This window comes from Aulonocara stuartgranti, assembly GCF_965226115.1.
Source record: "Aulonocara stuartgranti genome assembly, chromosome: 19".
NCBI lineage: Eukaryota > Metazoa > Chordata > Actinopteri > Cichliformes > Cichlidae > Aulonocara > Aulonocara stuartgranti.
This window is the reverse complement of record NC_138955.1, coordinates 24,114,628-24,131,766: the sequence shown is the minus strand read 5'-3', so window position 1 is coordinate 24,131,766 and position 17,139 is coordinate 24,114,628. Positions and strand designations below refer to the sequence as shown.

The following is a 17,139-nucleotide window of genomic DNA, read 5'->3' as shown; positions in this document are numbered from 1 at the left end:
TCACTTTCACGTACAAAAAAAAACTGTTTGAGATGAGTTTTGCAGCATGGTTCATGATCCTGGTGGATGCTGCCGCCAGAAGCGGTCATAGAGTGAGGAACATGGTCAACAATACTCAGGTAGGCTGTGACTTTTACATTATGCTCAGCTGATATTAAGGGGCCCAAAGTGTGCCAATAAGTTATGCACCATGCCATTAGACCTCCAAGATGGATCCATGTATTCATGTTGTTTCTGAAAGTTGCAGCAGAAATCGAGACTCATCGGACCAGGCAGGATTTTTCCAATCTTTAATTGTGCATTGTTGATGCGCCTGTGTGAACTGTAGCCTGAGTTTGCTGTTCTTGCTGCTATGAAATTTATGAAATATTCAGTCTGTGTCTACATGCCTAAATGCATTGAGTTGCTCTGTGATTAGATAGCCATGTTACTGAGCAGCTGAATGGTAAATGGCCTGTATTTATATAGCGCTTTTCTAGTCCCTAAGGACCCCAAAGCGCTTTACACATCCAGTCATCCACCCATTCACACACACATTCACACACTGGTGATGGCAAGCTACATTGTAGCCACAGCCACCCTGGGGCGCACTGACAGAGGCGAGGCTGTCGGACACTGGCGCCACCGGGCCCTCTGACCACCACCAGTGGTCAACGGGTGAAGTGTCTGGTGAGTGGACACCAGCCATTTTTTTTTAACTCACAGCAAAGGGAACATACCTAAATAAAAGCTCATGCTATACTCACTCAAACTCTAGGTGAGAATCTGCTGACATGGACTTAATCCCTCACGGTCTTCCACTCATTTTTATAATCACTGTCTAATATCACAGGTTTTTACTTCAAGATATGTAAAATGTTTAGGCCATGCCATCAGAAGTTTCACTAAGAGTTGTTTTCATAATTAATCAGTTATTTTGTCCAAAAATTGCCCCATAGCTGTGAAAAGTCTCCATTTTCATAAACCTGAGGGTGAGGCCTTAATTTGTCTTCCCCTTGCAAACAGCCAAGAACAGACAAAAGAAGTACATCCTTAAAATTAAAAACAAAAACAATGGAACATTTACAAATTTTGTGTGGTTGGTTTAAAAAAAAATGCTTGTAAAAGTAATTTGTATGAGTAGTTCATGTGAGCCTGGCAGAATGAAGCGTTTCTTTAGGAAAAAACAAACATTTGAAATGGAAAATAAAAACAAGTCTTTTCAAAGTTCATCTATCTGTGTATGTATTTACTTAGTTATTTGCTTACTTACTTATTTTTATTTTTGTAGTTCCAGAAGTCTGCATTCCTAACGCGGAACTATTCTTCAGACTTCCGGCAAAGGGGGGACATTTTTTACCTCCTTCCACAACGTTCCGTTTCCAGCATTTTCTGTGCTCGGCGAGTAAACGCAGGAGCACCGCTTGAGAGCCCGCAGCAGCCAGAGGCTTCTAGAAACAGCGTGCGCATCGGTGGATAGTCACCGGCAGACACCGGCTTTCTGCTTTTAACATTACACAGTTAAACGTTTCTTATTATTTATTCAACAAAATGGCGAAGTGGGGAGAAGGAGACCCTCGTTGGATTGTAGAGGAGAGAGCTGATGCGACTAATGTCAACAATTGGCATTGGTAAGATCTAATGAAAGGACATTGGTTTTTAGCTGTTAGCCTAATGCTAACACGACACACCGAGCTCCTGTTAGTATCAAACTGTAGTTTATATGTTTAGATTTGGATCAAGTAAGGTTAGGTCATTATTTTGTCTGTAGCCGGCCTCAAGTATTGAGGTATATAAAAGTTTGAAACAATTAGGCGAGCTAACATTGCAGGCGTTCTTAAGTTAGCTTCGCCTGTAGCTAGCCGCTGAAGCTTCAAATGCATGTGTAACGGCTTTTAACATCAGTAGCGTTAAAATGCAGCATGACTAATTGTATCTACTGCAGTATTCTGGTGTAGTAACAAGCTTTATAGTCTCTCGCATTTGGTAAGTTTACGGTTACCAATGTTTCATCGGTTGCACTAGAACACGTGTGGTAGCCCCAATTACAACGTGACTGCATTTTTTTTATAACTGCCCTACGCAAAATAATACGAATGAATTCATAGTTTGTAAATATGGCATTTGTTCGTCTTCTGTAATGATCCCGGAGCATTTGATTACTGGCTTTTCTCTGTAGCAGCCATACTAAAGGGGCGCTGTCACCAGTCAACTAGAATGTGGTTCTCAGATTTGTCACTTAAGCCGGTCTGTGCCCACCTTCCAGCTGTGGTGACCTCCTAAAATACATTTGTATCTAGCAGAGGATTAGAAAGCTGATGTCAGAGGCCATCTGACTGGGTGATCCAATTGTGACGTCCTGAGTAGTTACCAGTAATGTACACAACAACTGTACACAGTTGTTGTTGTTGGGTGTTTTTTGTTTGATCTCCCCCTTTTGTGTTATGAAGATAAAGAACCCTTCCCACTATATATTGTTTTTAACACATTTAACTAGTGCATAATGAGTGGCCATATAAGGTGAATCTGATTCAGTCATGTGAGGAGAGGTTCCAGTAGGAAAGGCATCCGGTGTAAAGCCTCTGCCAAATTAAACATGTGGAGCTTCCCGCTGTGGCAACTCCTTGTGAATAAGAGAGCAGATCCAAGTACCATGATCTTCCTCTTGCTAGTTTACAATTGATGTGACTGAGCAGGTAAATCTTGGCCAGTCTAGCCTCACATTTGCCAAACGACCAGTGTCAAACAGACATATGTTTGATGACATGTCAGTGCATCTCATGTTTGGGATTCAGAAAACAAATTTCCCAGTTGAGTATGACTGCAAACACTTTGAAAATACATTGAGAAGAAGGCTTGTAAAGTGCACAATCCTTAGTTAAGGTGTTGGGGTTTTTTGTTCCCTGTTCGGATGTGCTCACTTATCTTTGTGGTCTCTGCTGGACTTTGCAGGACGGAAAGAGATGCAACAAACTGGTCATCAGATAAGTTAAAATCTCTGCTTCTTGGATTGAGCGTGGAGAATGAGGAGGGAACGTGTGAAGTGACAGAAGTCAGCAAGGTGGAAGGAGAGGCCTCGATTAATAACCGCAAAGGGAAACTTATTTTCTTTTATGAGTGGAACGTGAAAGCTACTTGGACTGGTAAGTAGAAAACTAGCATTATTGTTTGTTTCATTTAAGGCAGTAGTTTGGTTTTAATTGTATCTCTGAAACTGGTCGTTTGGCTGCTAACAGTGGCAGTTACCGTCATTGCTTCCAGACTATAATTTAGCAGGCACTGAGACTTAATCAGCATTGTGCCAGCTTGTTTGCAAACATCTTGAATGCAGGGCACGATCTCTTATATGGTGAAGTTTTACAGCTCAGCCTTTAACAGGTAGATTTTTATATCTAATAGGGGGAAAAAGCTTCAGTGGCTTATAGAGAAGAGTGACTGAGCTAATATGTTGCATTTTTATTATCGTTACTAAAATAGGAGGCAGGTTTGAAGAGGCTTTGAATCTTTGCTGACATGTTTATTCTTTTTTGTTTGAACAGGAAAGTCAAAAGCAGGAGTCGAGTATAAAGGAACAATTGAAGTTCCAAACCTGTCTGATGAAAATGACATGGAGGATCTTGATGTAAGTTTCACCAAAGCACATGTGCACACTGATTCAGGCTGGCTGGAAGGTGGAGGAAGAGTTTACCGAGTTTACTTTCCTGTGTCGTGTCCAGATTTCTGTATCGTTGAACAAAGATGAACCCGACACGCTGCTGATGAACCTGATGAAAACGAAAGGAGTGGATAAATTCCGCGACGCATTGCAGAGCTACGTTGGGTTCTTAAAAACAGGTGAGCTAACGAACAGCAAATTTCTCCCAGAGCCTAATTGCTGAACACATTGAGATTATGCATGATTGTAAATCGTTAAACTCTTTTTGGGTAGAATTTGCGTTAAGAGTTTGCCAGATTCAGTTTAGGTCAAAGAAAAGGGTCAAATGCTTACCGTATTTTCCGGACTACAAAGCGCACCTGAATATTAGCCGCACAAGCTAAAATCAGGGGAAAATCCTGTTTTGTACATACATTAGCCGCACCTGACTTAAAGCCGCAGGTGTTTCAATGTTGACTTATCATATGTAAGAGAATATGCACAAAGGGAATTGTCAGGAAAGAGATGGCTGTTTGGAGACACACCCCTTTTATTTATATTTTGAAAAACAAGTTAGGGGTACATATTTGCATAACTTTTTAGGGTATATGTACAAGTACCGGTAATTACAAGTACAAAACATGTACTGTGCTTCATAAATGAGTAACAAATGTAGTACATAACAATAACCTACAGCACACCAGAAAAATAGATTCAGCCTACCTTTTAGGCTCAGGTGCAGTGACACGGCTTTAACAAGAAGAAAAGTCAGTCATTCACCATCATCTTCCTGCGCACTAAAACCACCAAAGTCCTCTTCTCCAGTGTCGGATACGAACAGGCTCAGGGTGGCTACGTCATCCACTCTCAGCTTCTCTCCTTCGTTGTCACTTTCAAAACCAAAGAAATCCTCGTTGTCAGTGTCAGAGTCGAACACCCTCTGAAGGGCCGTGGCGGTGTCCTCCTCTCCATCATGCAGCAGTCCAGCCCTTCGAAATCCGTTGGTGATCATGGATGTTTTCACACTTTTCCACACTGTCAGAATCCACCGGTGGAGCATAACTTGCTTTTCGCAAGTTTATCGCCGCTCATCATCCACGCCTCCAGCTGAACGCGTAGTGCTACTTTGAAGTTTGTTTTTCGCGCTACTTCGTACGGCACTACGTTGCCTGGCGGATGGACATGTGACCAACATACCACTCTTGAACCCCGATACTGTGTGTCTGATCACATGCCCTTCCGCCAGGCAACGCAGTGCCGTACAAGAGCGGAACAAACAAAACAAATCGTCTTACGATATCACAAAAATCATGGACAATCCATAGAAAAGCCGCACCTGACTAAAAGCCGCAGGGTTCAAAGCTTGTGCAAAAAGTAGCGGCTTATAGCCCGAAAATTGCGGTATATTTATACAAATTCTTCTTTCTTTTTTTTAATTGCAGAATTCACACAGGGGATGATCCTACCCACAGCCAATGGTGTGGCCAAACCACAGTCCACATCACAGTCCAAAGCTAAGCTGGATAAAACTGAGGTTGGTGCACATCAATCACATAGTAAAGATTTTGGACTTTGACACTCACTTTGTCCCCATTTTATTTACTCTGATACCCGAAGCAGTGTTAAGCCTGCTTTCTGTGGTTAAATTCCCACCATTCAGTTGTTGTTCATGTCAGATTACGTGGAAGGTTTAAAGCAGTTTCTAGTTACGTCAAAAATTATGACGTTTCTGCAGAAGTCTAAACCAGGCTTTAGTTATGGCACATAAACTGATCCGTGCTCACCAGACTTCTATGCTTGTGTGGAACAGATTTCCTCCTCTGCCAGCACAGCCACTCCCGTCAACACCGGCGTCAAGATCCCCACCTGTAAATTTACACTGAAAGAAACGTTTCTCACCTCACCAGCTGAACTCTACAGGGTCTTTCTGAACAGAGAGGTGAGCCTCAGCTGTGTGTTTGATTGGAAACCCAGGCTGTGGTTGTGTCTTGTTAAGTCTTTCAGTAAAAATGGACTTTGCTTCTTTTGATTTTGGGGCTTCTTGTCAATAAACAGATGGTTCAGGCGTTCACGCGTGGTTCAGCCACAGTGGATGGAGAGAAGGGCGGAAAGTTTCGTCTGCTAGATGGAAATATTCTGGGCGAGTTCACAGAGCTGGTGAGTCTGATCTATGACATTTAAAAATAAGCATTTGTGTATATGAATCATTTACTTGACTGTACTGCACCACATTAACGTCACTTTACCTGAGTAAATTCTAACACAAGTCCTCTTGCTTTCAGGTTCCAGATGAGAAAATAGTTATGAAGTGGCGGTATAACACCTGGCCCTGTGGTAGGTTTCTATTTTTCAGTATGTGGGAACAGTGCTTACTATCATACAACAAACTGGACCATTTAAATTCAAATTTGAAAAAAAAATGTACTAGTATAGATGAATTCAAACACATAAACTGTGAAATAATAATTGCACAGCAGTGGTTTGTGTTATGGCTCAATAAAAAGGTCAGCTTTTCATTCACCTACTATAATTTTATCCTCATCTGTAGCTCACTTCAGGGTCAAAAATTATCTCCTCGGATCTCTCTTCCTTTTATGCTATCGTGCTTTTATAGTTAAAAGTATGGATTTATTTATTTTTTGCCACAGAGCACTACGCCACGATCACAATGACGTTCTTGGACCGGAGCAGCGAGACAGAGCTGAAGGTGGAGTATCGAGGCGTCCCAAACAGCCAGGAGGAGCAGACGAAAGAGGGCTGGAAGAGATACTACTTCGAATCTATTAAACAGACATTTGGCTACGGAGCACGGCTCTTCTGAAAACTGTGTACTGTAGTGCTGTTTTGTTTTGGTTTTCTTTCCTGTTTTGGATTTTTAATCTTTTGTCCTTCGATCTCTGGCACATCCGACTGTAAACTCAGAGCACGACTTAACAGAAGAGACAGCATAAGTGAGGCCAATCCATCACCTCTCTGTGTGTAAATGTTTTCTTTTCTGAGCATATTTAAAATCAATCTTTGTTTTTGTTCCCCCTCCTTCAGTATTTGGATCAGTTGTTCAAAGGAGAATGAATGGACCGTGCCTTTGGGACTCGGGATAAATAATGGATTGAATAAAACAAAGGGATCTATCGCACCACTACTTCAAATTGGCCTCTACGTCTATAAATATGTAATTATTGCAGGAGATAAACAGAAATGTTTTCTTTTATTTGAAAAACAATGTTTAAAAAATGAATGTTTATTTTTTACTTGTATTGCTCATTTTGAGTCATTGTAGTGAAGATGCATGTTTTCATTCCAAACTCCCCCCCCATGTGGAAGAATGACGTCCGATCACCTGCAGCGGAGCAGGACTGTACTCCAGCTTGTTCCTCTGAGACTAGATTGGATGCTCATTACAAGTGTAGCGTCTGTCAGCGTGGATCAGCAGGAGGAACGTTAGCGAACCTCATCAGTGCTGGGACATGGAAACAGTCTCACCTCCTCATGCAGGTCACTGCGTAGCAACTGAAGAGAGATGTTTTTGCTTTATTTGGTTTCAAAATGTTAAAAAAAAAAAAATCCAGTAAAAATAACCTTTCAGAACAGAGTGCATCTATTTATTCCTCATTTCACGCCATCACAGTGTAAAAAGGTTAGTTTACTGGAATAAACCAATCCCTATATGCTTGCGACTTGTTTTTATTCAACTTCTTTACATTCGAACTATCTGGAGATTCCAATTATTTATTTACATAAGTTATTTATTTTCATATATGCAAAAATCTTTAAAACTTTTAATTTACAAGTGCTCTAAAAATAGACACCACAAAGGCCACTATTTCTTAAAATAAGCACTTAGTTTGGTTTTAAAGATTGCTGCACATCCTACCGGAAAACAAAAACAAGCAAAAAATAAAGTAATACACTGAAAGCATCTAATTTGTATCAAAGAATATACATCTTCAAAATACAGTAAAAAAAAAAAGAGCTGCACACTGTCTAAAAGTGTTCCAGAATAATCTCAAAACTCAATATTGTAATCTAAATAGCATCATTATTCAAGCATGTACTGCTCTACAAACACAATTTCCTAATCAGCAAGAAGAAGGAAAAAAAAAAATCTACAACTCAGTGCAAACTTCCACAAAAGATTCAAGTGATCCTAAAATATATCTGCTCCAAACAAAGATCCCTTATCCTCCCAAGAAAAGGAACTCTTTATTTACCCAAAAGCTGGACTTGAGCTAACGAAACAACTTGTACGTAGACGTCAGCTGAAGTATTGCGATTACTTAGCCTCACTTATTTGTGACCAAAATCCAGGACAGCAGAGACAAAAGACAAATGTAAGGAGACATAATGAAATGAGGCGCTGCTGTGACTTCACAGCGGCTTCCGCTGGTTGCACAGTCATGAGCAGATGTAGAGCTCCGACTCCTGGAAGGAGGAGAGGAAATGATTGACTAACTGAAACAAGAAGGGGTATTAACATGTCCGCAAAGTTCATAAGCTCTTAGTAACCAAGGTAACTGATAAGAATTTGTTCTCCGTCTTCACCCTTTCACCCACGGATCACCACAACCGTTCTCTAGACAAGACAAACACTGCTGAGGTAAGAAGTACTCTACACTTTTTCAGAGTAAAATTATCACTATGGCCTCAAGGGGGCGCTGCTGCAGCTTTTAGCATGCAACACAAAAGTGTCCACTACTGCTTGAGTGCCAGAAACACAAGTACACACATTCTGAGAGCTGATTGGTTCGGTTCGCATGTTAGTTGGAGTAAGATTTTGTTTTTAGTTACTACGTACGCTGGCACTCGAGTCGTTGTCAAGTGAGTCGAGGCTACCTTGCGGAGCCATTTCCTCCACTTCAGGTGGTTTTTTAACAGAAACTTCATGCTGTTTGTTCCTTGAAACAAAGAAAAGGTCAATTATCATAAGAATTTAATAATGTTGAGGGCATTTGGAGGCTTTTTAAGAACGAATTAGTTACATTGACATTAAAGGTACACTCTCTACCTGTATAAAGGCCACATACTCATGCTTCTGTTGTCCTTCTGGCTTGTAGGCGTGGTTTGTGCTACCAAGTCTTTGAGAAAATGGAAGAGCTTTTCTGACTCTATGCATTGCTTCCTATAAAAGCACAAAATGTAATACATTATATGCCAACTTTTCATATACATGCATGTGAACGACATGCTAAAGAGAAAAAAAAGCAAACAAACTGACAGTATATTGATTTCATTTGCTTTTTTTGTTAAATATTCAATTTATTTTATTGGGGATAACTAATGTTAAGAGCCTAGGAACTGTTTTAAAAACAACAGCATACAGTATTCTTGATTCTTGAGCCACCGCTGATTCTTTATATAAAAAAAAAACAGACTTTTCTTATAATTTCTTATAAAATGGTCCAGAACAATAACTCCCCAAGCTTTCTGAAGGTCTTTCAAAGTTTTTCTTCAAACATTGGCCTCTTTTTCACTAACTTTCAGTCCAGTCCTTGTACCTGAATATTTTTATAGGAATGGTTTTTGTTTATGCTACTTAACATTGACCTATGAACCTTAAAAGGCCACGTAACTAAAGTAAGACGACCCATTTTGGTCTCATCCTTAACAAATAGGGTGGGGGGGGGGGTCATTAAAGACCTGGCACAGGACCTAAAAGCTGCATTTGAACCTTCAATTGATCCATCTCTGTTTCGCTCAAGCCTCATCAGAAATGATCTCAGTGGAATGGTGGCTGTCAAGAACCCATTAGTAAGGAAGGGAAACAGAGGAAAAAGGCTGAGGTATACCAAAATATACAAAAACACGACTGAAAATCAGAGGCAACAATGGCAAAATGACACAACATTTGAAATTTTTGGTTCAAATTGTTGTGAAGCAGTATGGAAGAGTTCAGGAGAAAGGCACAACATGTCTGTTTGCAGCCATCTGTAAAACATGGTAGAGGTTCTGCCAAGTTTGAAAAGCAATGCCAGCATCACTGGCTGCAGGATCATGTGATCCCCAGCATCACTGGCTACCAACACATGACGCTACCATCAGATTTTGATCCACCATGCAAAAACAAAGTATCTAATTGGCAGAATTTCATTTGTCAGCATGACCATACACACTTCCAATGCAGTAAAAGCATACATGGACAGAAAAAACACACAGTGGGACAATATCAGTCATGGATTGGCCTCCCAAGACTCTGGACCTCAAAATCAGTGAAGCAATCTTGGATTGTCATCACAGAGATCACAACAAAAGGCAGCCAACATCGAAAGAAGAGCTTTGAATGTCCTTCAAAAATCCTGGAGAACTATTCCCACTTAATGAAATGACAAGACGGAGATTTCAGGCTGTGTTGAAGAATGAAGGTCCTCGTACCAAATATCGATTTTCATGGTTGTTAAAAATGTACAAACTCTATGTTTTATAAGTATGTCGGTGCATGTTTCAATAAATCGCTGCATCTATTTTCCATTTTCCTAGCAAAGTATAAAGAAGTAAGAGGTGGATCAAGATTGTTGCACAGTACTGTAACCTGTTCAGTCATTTTTTTAGTTGAAATTTGTGAGGAACCTCGTGCGTAGTAAGTCTGAGTGAATGCTGTCATATTCAGTTAGATATGAACAAGATTATAATTGCACGTATGTCTTCTTCATCTTCACAAAAGACAGTTTGCACGCCTGCAGCAGTCGAAGGTGCGCATAGATCTCGTGAAAATATCTGCCTCACTTACACTCATAATATTTCTCTTCCAGTGTGAAACCCTAAAGCACTGCTTTCAGAGATGAGGACAGAAAGTGAAACAGGTCATGTGAACCAGACTCACTGACAATAGGAGCTGGCTTTAGTTTATTGCTTCCAGCTGTTTTTGGAAGTCTTTCATCTAAATGTTCTTCTGTGAGCATAGAGTGTTGCATGCATTTACGCACAGGGCACAACACTGCTGATTTCATTAATTACGTCTACATATACCATCATTTTAGCATCTTGGTTGGATTAGTCTTGATTAATTCATAATCTCATATACTTGAGCTCAAATAACAAAGTCTTACTTACATGTGAGCCACAGACACAACAGCGCTGAGCTTGGACTCTGTAATCACGCAGGTTTTGGTCAGCAGAGACTTCAGGAATATCTCCAAGGCCCGAGCTTATTGATGCAGTATGGGATTTCACAGCTCTACAACACTTTCAGCATGTATTTACATACTTGCTTTGACATAATACAGTTACCATTTAACACTAGCTAACATCAAATATCCACACCATCACAGCAGAAAACAGTTCCTATCACCTGGAGGGATGTATCTTAGTGCAATAAACTGAACAATTTATTGTTGAGCCATTGTGTGTATTCGCTTTAATCAGCCTAAATTAATGTTTAATTCAGTCTAACCAATATCCAATACCTAAAACAACAAGATTCATTAGGACAGTTTATTTATTTTGCTAAGCGATTGGCACTTGAACGCAACTGACTTTAACTCCCAGCAAGTGCCTCAGGAGAAGCTGGAAGAAGATGCTGCTTCGGCAACTCATAAAGGATACATATGATTACAGGAACTGCCATCGCCATCCGGCCCACCTCAGCGTCCTTCTGCATGATTTTTCTGATGCGCCTCTGGCAACAATATCAAAGAGTTTACAGCTGTTCAAGCAAATGGAAGTTACGGTGCATTGAGGAGCACTGAGTAAACTGCATGTAACTGATGAAATAACTGTTAATAGCAGCTGAAGGTGGGTTTTTTTAATGGTTCATATGTGAAAAACAATGTGTGACATGTATGTACCAACTATTTATACTACAAAATAGGCCTACATACATTTCATTAAAAAGGAAAACAAGTTTCCCAACCACAACATAAAAAATGGAAGGAACAGAAAGCACAACGTCCTGCAAACTCGTATTCATTGAAAAAACATCGAAACACCTTATATAATGGTACCGTTTTTTGTTGTTGTTTTTTAACGAGTAAGTAATTTAGCCTAGTAGAGCTAAAGCATTTTTATTAACATATCTCCTAGTTTGCTAGGCTAGCTCGCTAATAAACATGATTTCCAGCAGTCTTTGAATGCAACAGTTGTCACACGACTACAGTTACCCGTTAGCTCGTTTGGCAGCTTTAATTTTCCACATTATTCCACATTTACTCACAGCAGGGAAGCGTACGTTATATCTTCTCTTCTGTCCGGACATTTTCGTCGCTTTAATCCGCGCCGCTCGAACACAGTTTTCATATTTTTACCGCAAATCGCTGCTTCGTCCATATGTTTACCTTCAGCAGGAAGAACCCCGCAAAAAATGCCCCAGAAAAGAAAAAACACACACCTGAGGTCAACCTGTCCTGACCCCGACAATGACGTCATCACACTGGCGCGTTAACAACTCGTGCTAAAAATGGTTTTAAAAAAATTCAAAACGTTAACTATTTAGGACTTTAGATACCATTGATGTCAGTTCAAATGTATTTATATAGTACCAGTTCACAACAACATTCTCAGCAAGACGCTTTACGTTGTCAGGTAAAGACCTTACAATATTAGAAACAAATTCCAATAATCAGATGGCCCCCTATGAGCAAGCTCTTGGCGACAGTGGGAAGGAAAAACTCATTTTTAAAAGCACAAAACCTCCAGCAGAACCAGGTTCAGGGGTTGGGGTGATTGGAAAGAGATAAGAGCAGCGTGAGACAGGACAAAACACACACATGGGAGAAAAAGCCCGAGTTTAATCATCGCTAATGATCAAATTCAATCGAGTTGGATAAACACTTGGAGAGGGAAGAAAGACAAATAAAGTAGAAACACTCAATCCATGGGATATGGGAAGGCCTCAGCAGCCTAGGCCTATTCCAGTATAATCAAGAGATGGTTCAGGGTCACCTTATCCAACACTAATTATAATCTTTATCAAAAACCAAAATTTTAAGCCTAACCTTAAAAGTAGAGAGGGTGTCCAAAAAGTCCAAACTGGAAGCTGGTTCAACAGAAGAGGGCCTGAAAGCTGCCTCTGTCAGGATAATGGGACAAATGTATAATGGGACAAATGACACCTAAAGGACATATCCTGTCAGCAATAACTCCAACATTCCTCACAATGTTACTGTTACTTAACATAGCCATTATTTGATTTATATTGGAATTAATCTATTTATTCATTAATATTACCTACAGCTAACATGACAAATTAAAAAATAAAAGCATGTCCTATAGGCTGCTTTTCAGATTTTGCAGCATTTAGGCCATATATAGGGCCCTCCCCTGCACCACTATGTGCAATTAAAAAAATGAGTGGATGTATGAATTTTGCATTTACTATATTACTGCATGAAAACATCCACATTAATCATGTTAAGTACACAAATAAAGAAATACATATTATTAAATAAGAAGATTTCAAGTTTTTCTGTTGTGGCCACAGGATATTTTTAACACTGAAAGTCCTCTTACATAAGTTCACATTTTAAAGCTGGCCATTTTGCTTTTTTAATACTTCACACAGTTTTTGTTTGCATTCACGCACCATCTGCTGGACTGAAGACCACCCGGAAAACACGGATGTTTTCATTTGCTTGCGGTGACATATTGATCTTCAGCAGAGTATCACTCTGTCTGGACCACTCTGGCTTCACTAATGACTGCAAAGGTTAATCAGATAAGGTTAATCAGTACTCACTGAAAAAGATTATGTAAGACTAATAAAGCATCGACACCAGCAGGATAACTGTTATCTTTACTTTATGCATGCATGTTCTTTTTTTAAACATATTTGTGCCGACTGGTGGTAATTGGTGCATTTTTCATTAACACTTCTAGTCTCAACTAGTTTAGATTTTAACCATTTATAACCTGGGACATTTTTTTTCATGTAGCACCTTTATGGAAAAGGAGAAAAATATAACCAGCCATTATTTCAATTCAAATATATCAACGGGATTTTGGAATAAAAGCATCTTTCTGCTTCTAAGCATTTTATTTGTAGTACTTTTCTTACATACAATTTTAGATCATAAGAATATAAAGGTTAAGTAAGGGATGTCAAACTCATTTTAGATCATGGGCCACACACAGTACAGTCAGCCCACTTTGAGTTTGAACGAGTGAAACTCACCTTTCTGTCAGTGTAAAGAAGTTTAAATACACATTTAATCCCTGACATAGATTATATAAGAAAAAGTGCAATTTCAGCTGTAAATCTAAGTGCTATCGAAATGACAAAGAAATGCTGCTGAAGTAAATGAAAGAAATTACACAACTCTTTTGCAAAATTACAGAAACTTCATGGTAGCTCATTGCCCAGAAAGATTTTTTTAATGTAAACTCATTGTAAATAAGAAAAAAGAAAAGAAAAAAGAATTGTAGGTATTGAAAAAACAGGAATGTTGTTTATTTATTACTTTGGTATATTATGAATTGCCATGTGTGAGATCTTTATCAGAGAAAAGTTGTAAAAGGTATGAAAATACAGTTAAAAGTCCAAAGTTTATGCCCTCCTTTACAGTTTTTGAGTCTATCCAATGGGCCAGATTCCTGAGCCAATTCTGGCCCCCGGGCCTTATGTTTCACACCCCTGGTTTAGGCCGTCTGCAGTCAAACAAATAAATCCAATTTTCTGCTGATGTGACTGCCTCGCCATTAATGAGTGAACTAAAAAAAACTTAAAATAATATTCACTGCATCTTGATGCATTCTCAATCATCCAGGTAAGTAAATCTCCAAAAGCTGATTCTGTTCATCTGGACGTAGCGTGCAGATAACGCTACGTCCAGATGAACAGAATCAACTTTTGGAGAATATTCACTGCATTCTTATAAAATAACATTGCCCCTCAGCCCATAAAATGCCCTACAACCTGGCATGTTGCAGACCTGGGATTGATTTTCTGCTGAGACGTGCAGATAAATATCTCAACCCTAATTCAGGAAGTGTGGCCTAACAACATTAAAATCAGTTACACTGCCTGATAAAGGTGCATGGCATTGAATATTTATGTGTGGTGGTTGTGGGGAGAGCAAACAAAACAGCCTCCAGTGTGTTTGAGGGGGAGTTTTGAACTTAAGAATCTTGCAGGTGGGGATCTGAGTTTTTGTTTCCCCTCAAGGAATCAACTCGAGTCTTTCCACAGAGAGGAATTTACAGCCACTGTAACTGTAACACTGACTATACAAGAGAGGGAAAAGAAGAGAAATAAACCCAGCCCTGCCAGGACCATGACAAATAGTAATATCTGGCATATTTAGCCAGCTTAGAGTGCTGAGTTCATTATACATTCATAGCACATCATAACAGAATGGAAAAAGTAGTGTTATGTAACGCCACCTGGTGGACAGCTTTTGTGTAGAATAAAGACTCGACAGAGGGATTGGAATCCCACAACTCTGAGTTTTGTTCACTTGAAAAGTTGTAGTACTCGAGACACAAACGAGAGAAATAAAAAAAAAAGCCTTCTGTGTTGGTTTGCAGGTCCCTGACACGTGGAGCTCAGTCAGTGCATCTTGGAGCATCAGGCCAGTCTACCCGGCCCATTCAGAGGTGGCTATCTTAGTCCTTTCACATTTCTCAGATTGCACATACTGGATTCCTCTCCTTGACTCCTATCCTTAACCCCCTTTGTACTTTGTACCACCAGTGATGCAGGCAGAGGAGAGAGGGGTGGAGTCAGCAGGCCTTTGACAAAATAAGAGCACCTCTCTTCAACGCTTCATTTTAAAGCAATTTCAGGTAAATATGATCTTTGGCTCAACTGCATTATAACTTATTGTCGTTGTTTTTTATTTTATTAGCCCAACTACATCTGCATTTTATGATGTAGCAATGTTAATAGGGTGTTATATTTTCTGGGCAACTTTCAATTCAATTCACAGCACAGTGCAATTAGAAAAGACATGACACTTTTTATTAATGCACACAGAAACAGTGAAGGGCAGACAGATTGGTCATGCTACATAATTGAAACAACATCTGTGTGCTAGACTTCGTTCATACACTGAAGGTGAAAACGCTTCTGAAGAGAGTGCATTCATACGTCCTGTGTTACAGCTCCTCCTGCATCGTCTTTTTCCTCTTTCCAGGTGATGAGTATGCAAAAATCAGGAAATGTGAACGCAAGGCCTTAACTTTTGCTCACTTTCAATCCACCAAGATCCGTGTTAGCAGTTCAGTTGGTTTCTAACTTATTAATTTAGTTTTATATCATCTAGCCACTAGAAGCAAAGCTAGAAGTGTCTTACCTGGGCTAAGGAGAAAAAGAACTGGAATTCATTTCAAGGCTGTGGAAAGAGTGGAGAGGCTGAAAATGCAACCTGTTTGAAGTCCAGTGTAAAGTTTCCACACTCTGTGATGATTTGGGGTACTGTGTCAATTGCTTGATGCTGGTGATGGTTGGTCCATTGTGTTTTATAAAGTCCAAACTCAAAACTGCCGTCAACCAGAAGATCTTAGAACACTTTGCAGCTGCCCACAGAGCCAAAACTAAATAGCCAAACGGTTTGCCGATGATGCTGTTACTGCCAATAGAGAAACTGTTGTGCATTGAGAGGAATATGAGAAATGCCCAACCAATAATACAACTGAGCTGAGGGCCACTATCAACTGTCCCCATGTCACACCACACTGATGTAGTAATGCATAGTAAAGCAGCCCCAACCAAAGATTATGTGTATACAGAAGAGCATCTCTGAATGTACAACATGTAAAACCTTGAAGCAGATGGCCTACAGCAGCAGAAGACCACACCGGAAACCACTCCTGTCACGCAAGAACAAGTTTTGACTTCTGCTGCAATATTCACATGGTAGGCTCAGAAATTAGGCATTTACAGCATTTCATCCTGCAGCAGTGGTTCTGACTGATGGTGATATGGTGGTGTGTGCATTTTTGAGCTCCTTAATACCAACTGGACATTGCTTAAGTGCCACAGCCCAAGTTTTGCTGCTGAGCATTTCCGTCCCTTTATGACCACAGTGTCTCATCTTCTGATGCCTGCTTCCAGCATGTTAATATGCCATATCACAAAGCCCAGATGATTTCAAAGGGGTTTCTTGATCATGACAATGAGTTTACTGTAATCAAATGGCCTCCACAGTCACCTGATCAATAGAAAACAATCACCCAAACTTTATTTATGAAGCACATTTCATACAAGTTGGAACATGGACAGGAAGTTTAATGCCCACCGAGCTACAGAAATGATCCAATAATTAAAAATTTATGAGTTGTTGTAAAATGATTGGCAAAAAATAAAGATAAAGAGATTGAACAAAACCTGCTATACAGTTTATGTCAGAACAGTAAAGTACGGGAATGCCGGTGAGAGAAAGAAAGAAATTATAGTTTTCCTAAAGATATAATACCTACTTTCATTTTACCTTCATGTTCTTTTTGATAAATATTTGAACAAGGGTGTCAAGTGTAGATTGTTTTCACTGAAAAAAAACCCAACTAAATCCATCACTGTTATTTTGTGACATAGTTGCCCTTGATGGTTTGATTTAATAGATCAAACCAACAACATTTCACATTTATTCCATATTATA

General features: G+C 39.7%; 2 protein-coding genes across 3 annotated transcripts; one reads left to right on the top strand and one right to left on the bottom strand.

Moving 5' to 3' along the window:
* The first annotated feature begins 1,385 nt into the window (after nt 1–1,385).
* ahsa1b (AHA1, activator of heat shock protein ATPase homolog 1b) lies at nt 1,386–7,283 on the top strand. The gene is made up of 9 exons (XM_082515498.1): nt 1,386–1,610; nt 2,932–3,122; nt 3,519–3,601; nt 3,696–3,813; nt 5,056–5,147; nt 5,424–5,552; nt 5,669–5,770; nt 5,896–5,947; nt 6,262–7,283. Exons 1-9 carry the CDS (start codon nt 1,531–1,533, stop codon nt 6,432–6,434), a joined length of 1,020 nt encoding a protein of 339 aa, XP_082371624.1. The 5' UTR covers nt 1,386–1,530; the 3' UTR covers nt 6,435–7,283.
* Nucleotides 7,284–7,371: 88 nt separating this feature from the next.
* On the bottom strand, nt 7,372–11,986 carry LOC309695079 (dr1-associated corepressor). Of its 2 annotated transcripts, none has more exons than XM_082515504.1 (6): nt 11,760–11,986; nt 11,153–11,225; nt 10,661–10,754; nt 8,638–8,732; nt 8,409–8,508; nt 7,372–8,035 (listed from the first exon to the last, which is right to left on the bottom strand). In XM_082515504.1, the coding sequence occupies exons 1-6, from the start codon at nt 11,799–11,801 to the stop codon at nt 7,897–7,899; spliced, it is 543 nt and encodes a 180-aa protein (XP_082371630.1). In that variant the 5' UTR covers nt 11,802–11,986; the 3' UTR covers nt 7,372–7,896. The 2 variants fall into 2 exon arrangements, with proteins under 2 accessions (XP_082371630.1, XP_082371631.1); XM_082515505.1 differs by having other exon boundaries at nt 7,921–8,035; nt 8,619–8,732; nt 11,760–11,971.
* Nucleotides 11,987–17,139: the final 5,153 nt, after the last annotated feature.

Bases quoted from the DNA above. Each gene is read 5' to 3' on its own strand.
- ahsa1b (XM_082515498.1), top strand. From the start codon at position 1,531: ATGGCGAAGTGGGGAGAAGGAGACCCTCGTTGGATTGTAGAGGAGAGA. The intron at 3,602-3,695 runs GTAAGTTTCACC...TGTCGTGTCCAG, and splicing joins ATGACATGGAGGATCTTGAT to ATTTCTGTATCGTTGAACAA. The intron at 5,948-6,261 runs GTAGGTTTCTAT...TTTTTGCCACAG, and splicing joins GTATAACACCTGGCCCTGTG to AGCACTACGCCACGATCACA.
- LOC309695079 (XM_082515504.1), bottom strand. From the start codon at position 11,801: ATGTCCGGACAGAAGAGAAGATATAACGTACGCTTCCCTGCT. The intron at 11,226-11,759 runs GTGAGTAAATGT...TATTGTTGCCAG, and splicing joins ATAACGTACGCTTCCCTGCT to AGGCGCATCAGAAAAATCAT. The intron at 8,733-10,660 runs GTAAGTAAGACT...GTGCTTTTATAG, and splicing joins GTTGTGTCTGTGGCTCACAT to GAAGCAATGCATAGAGTCAG.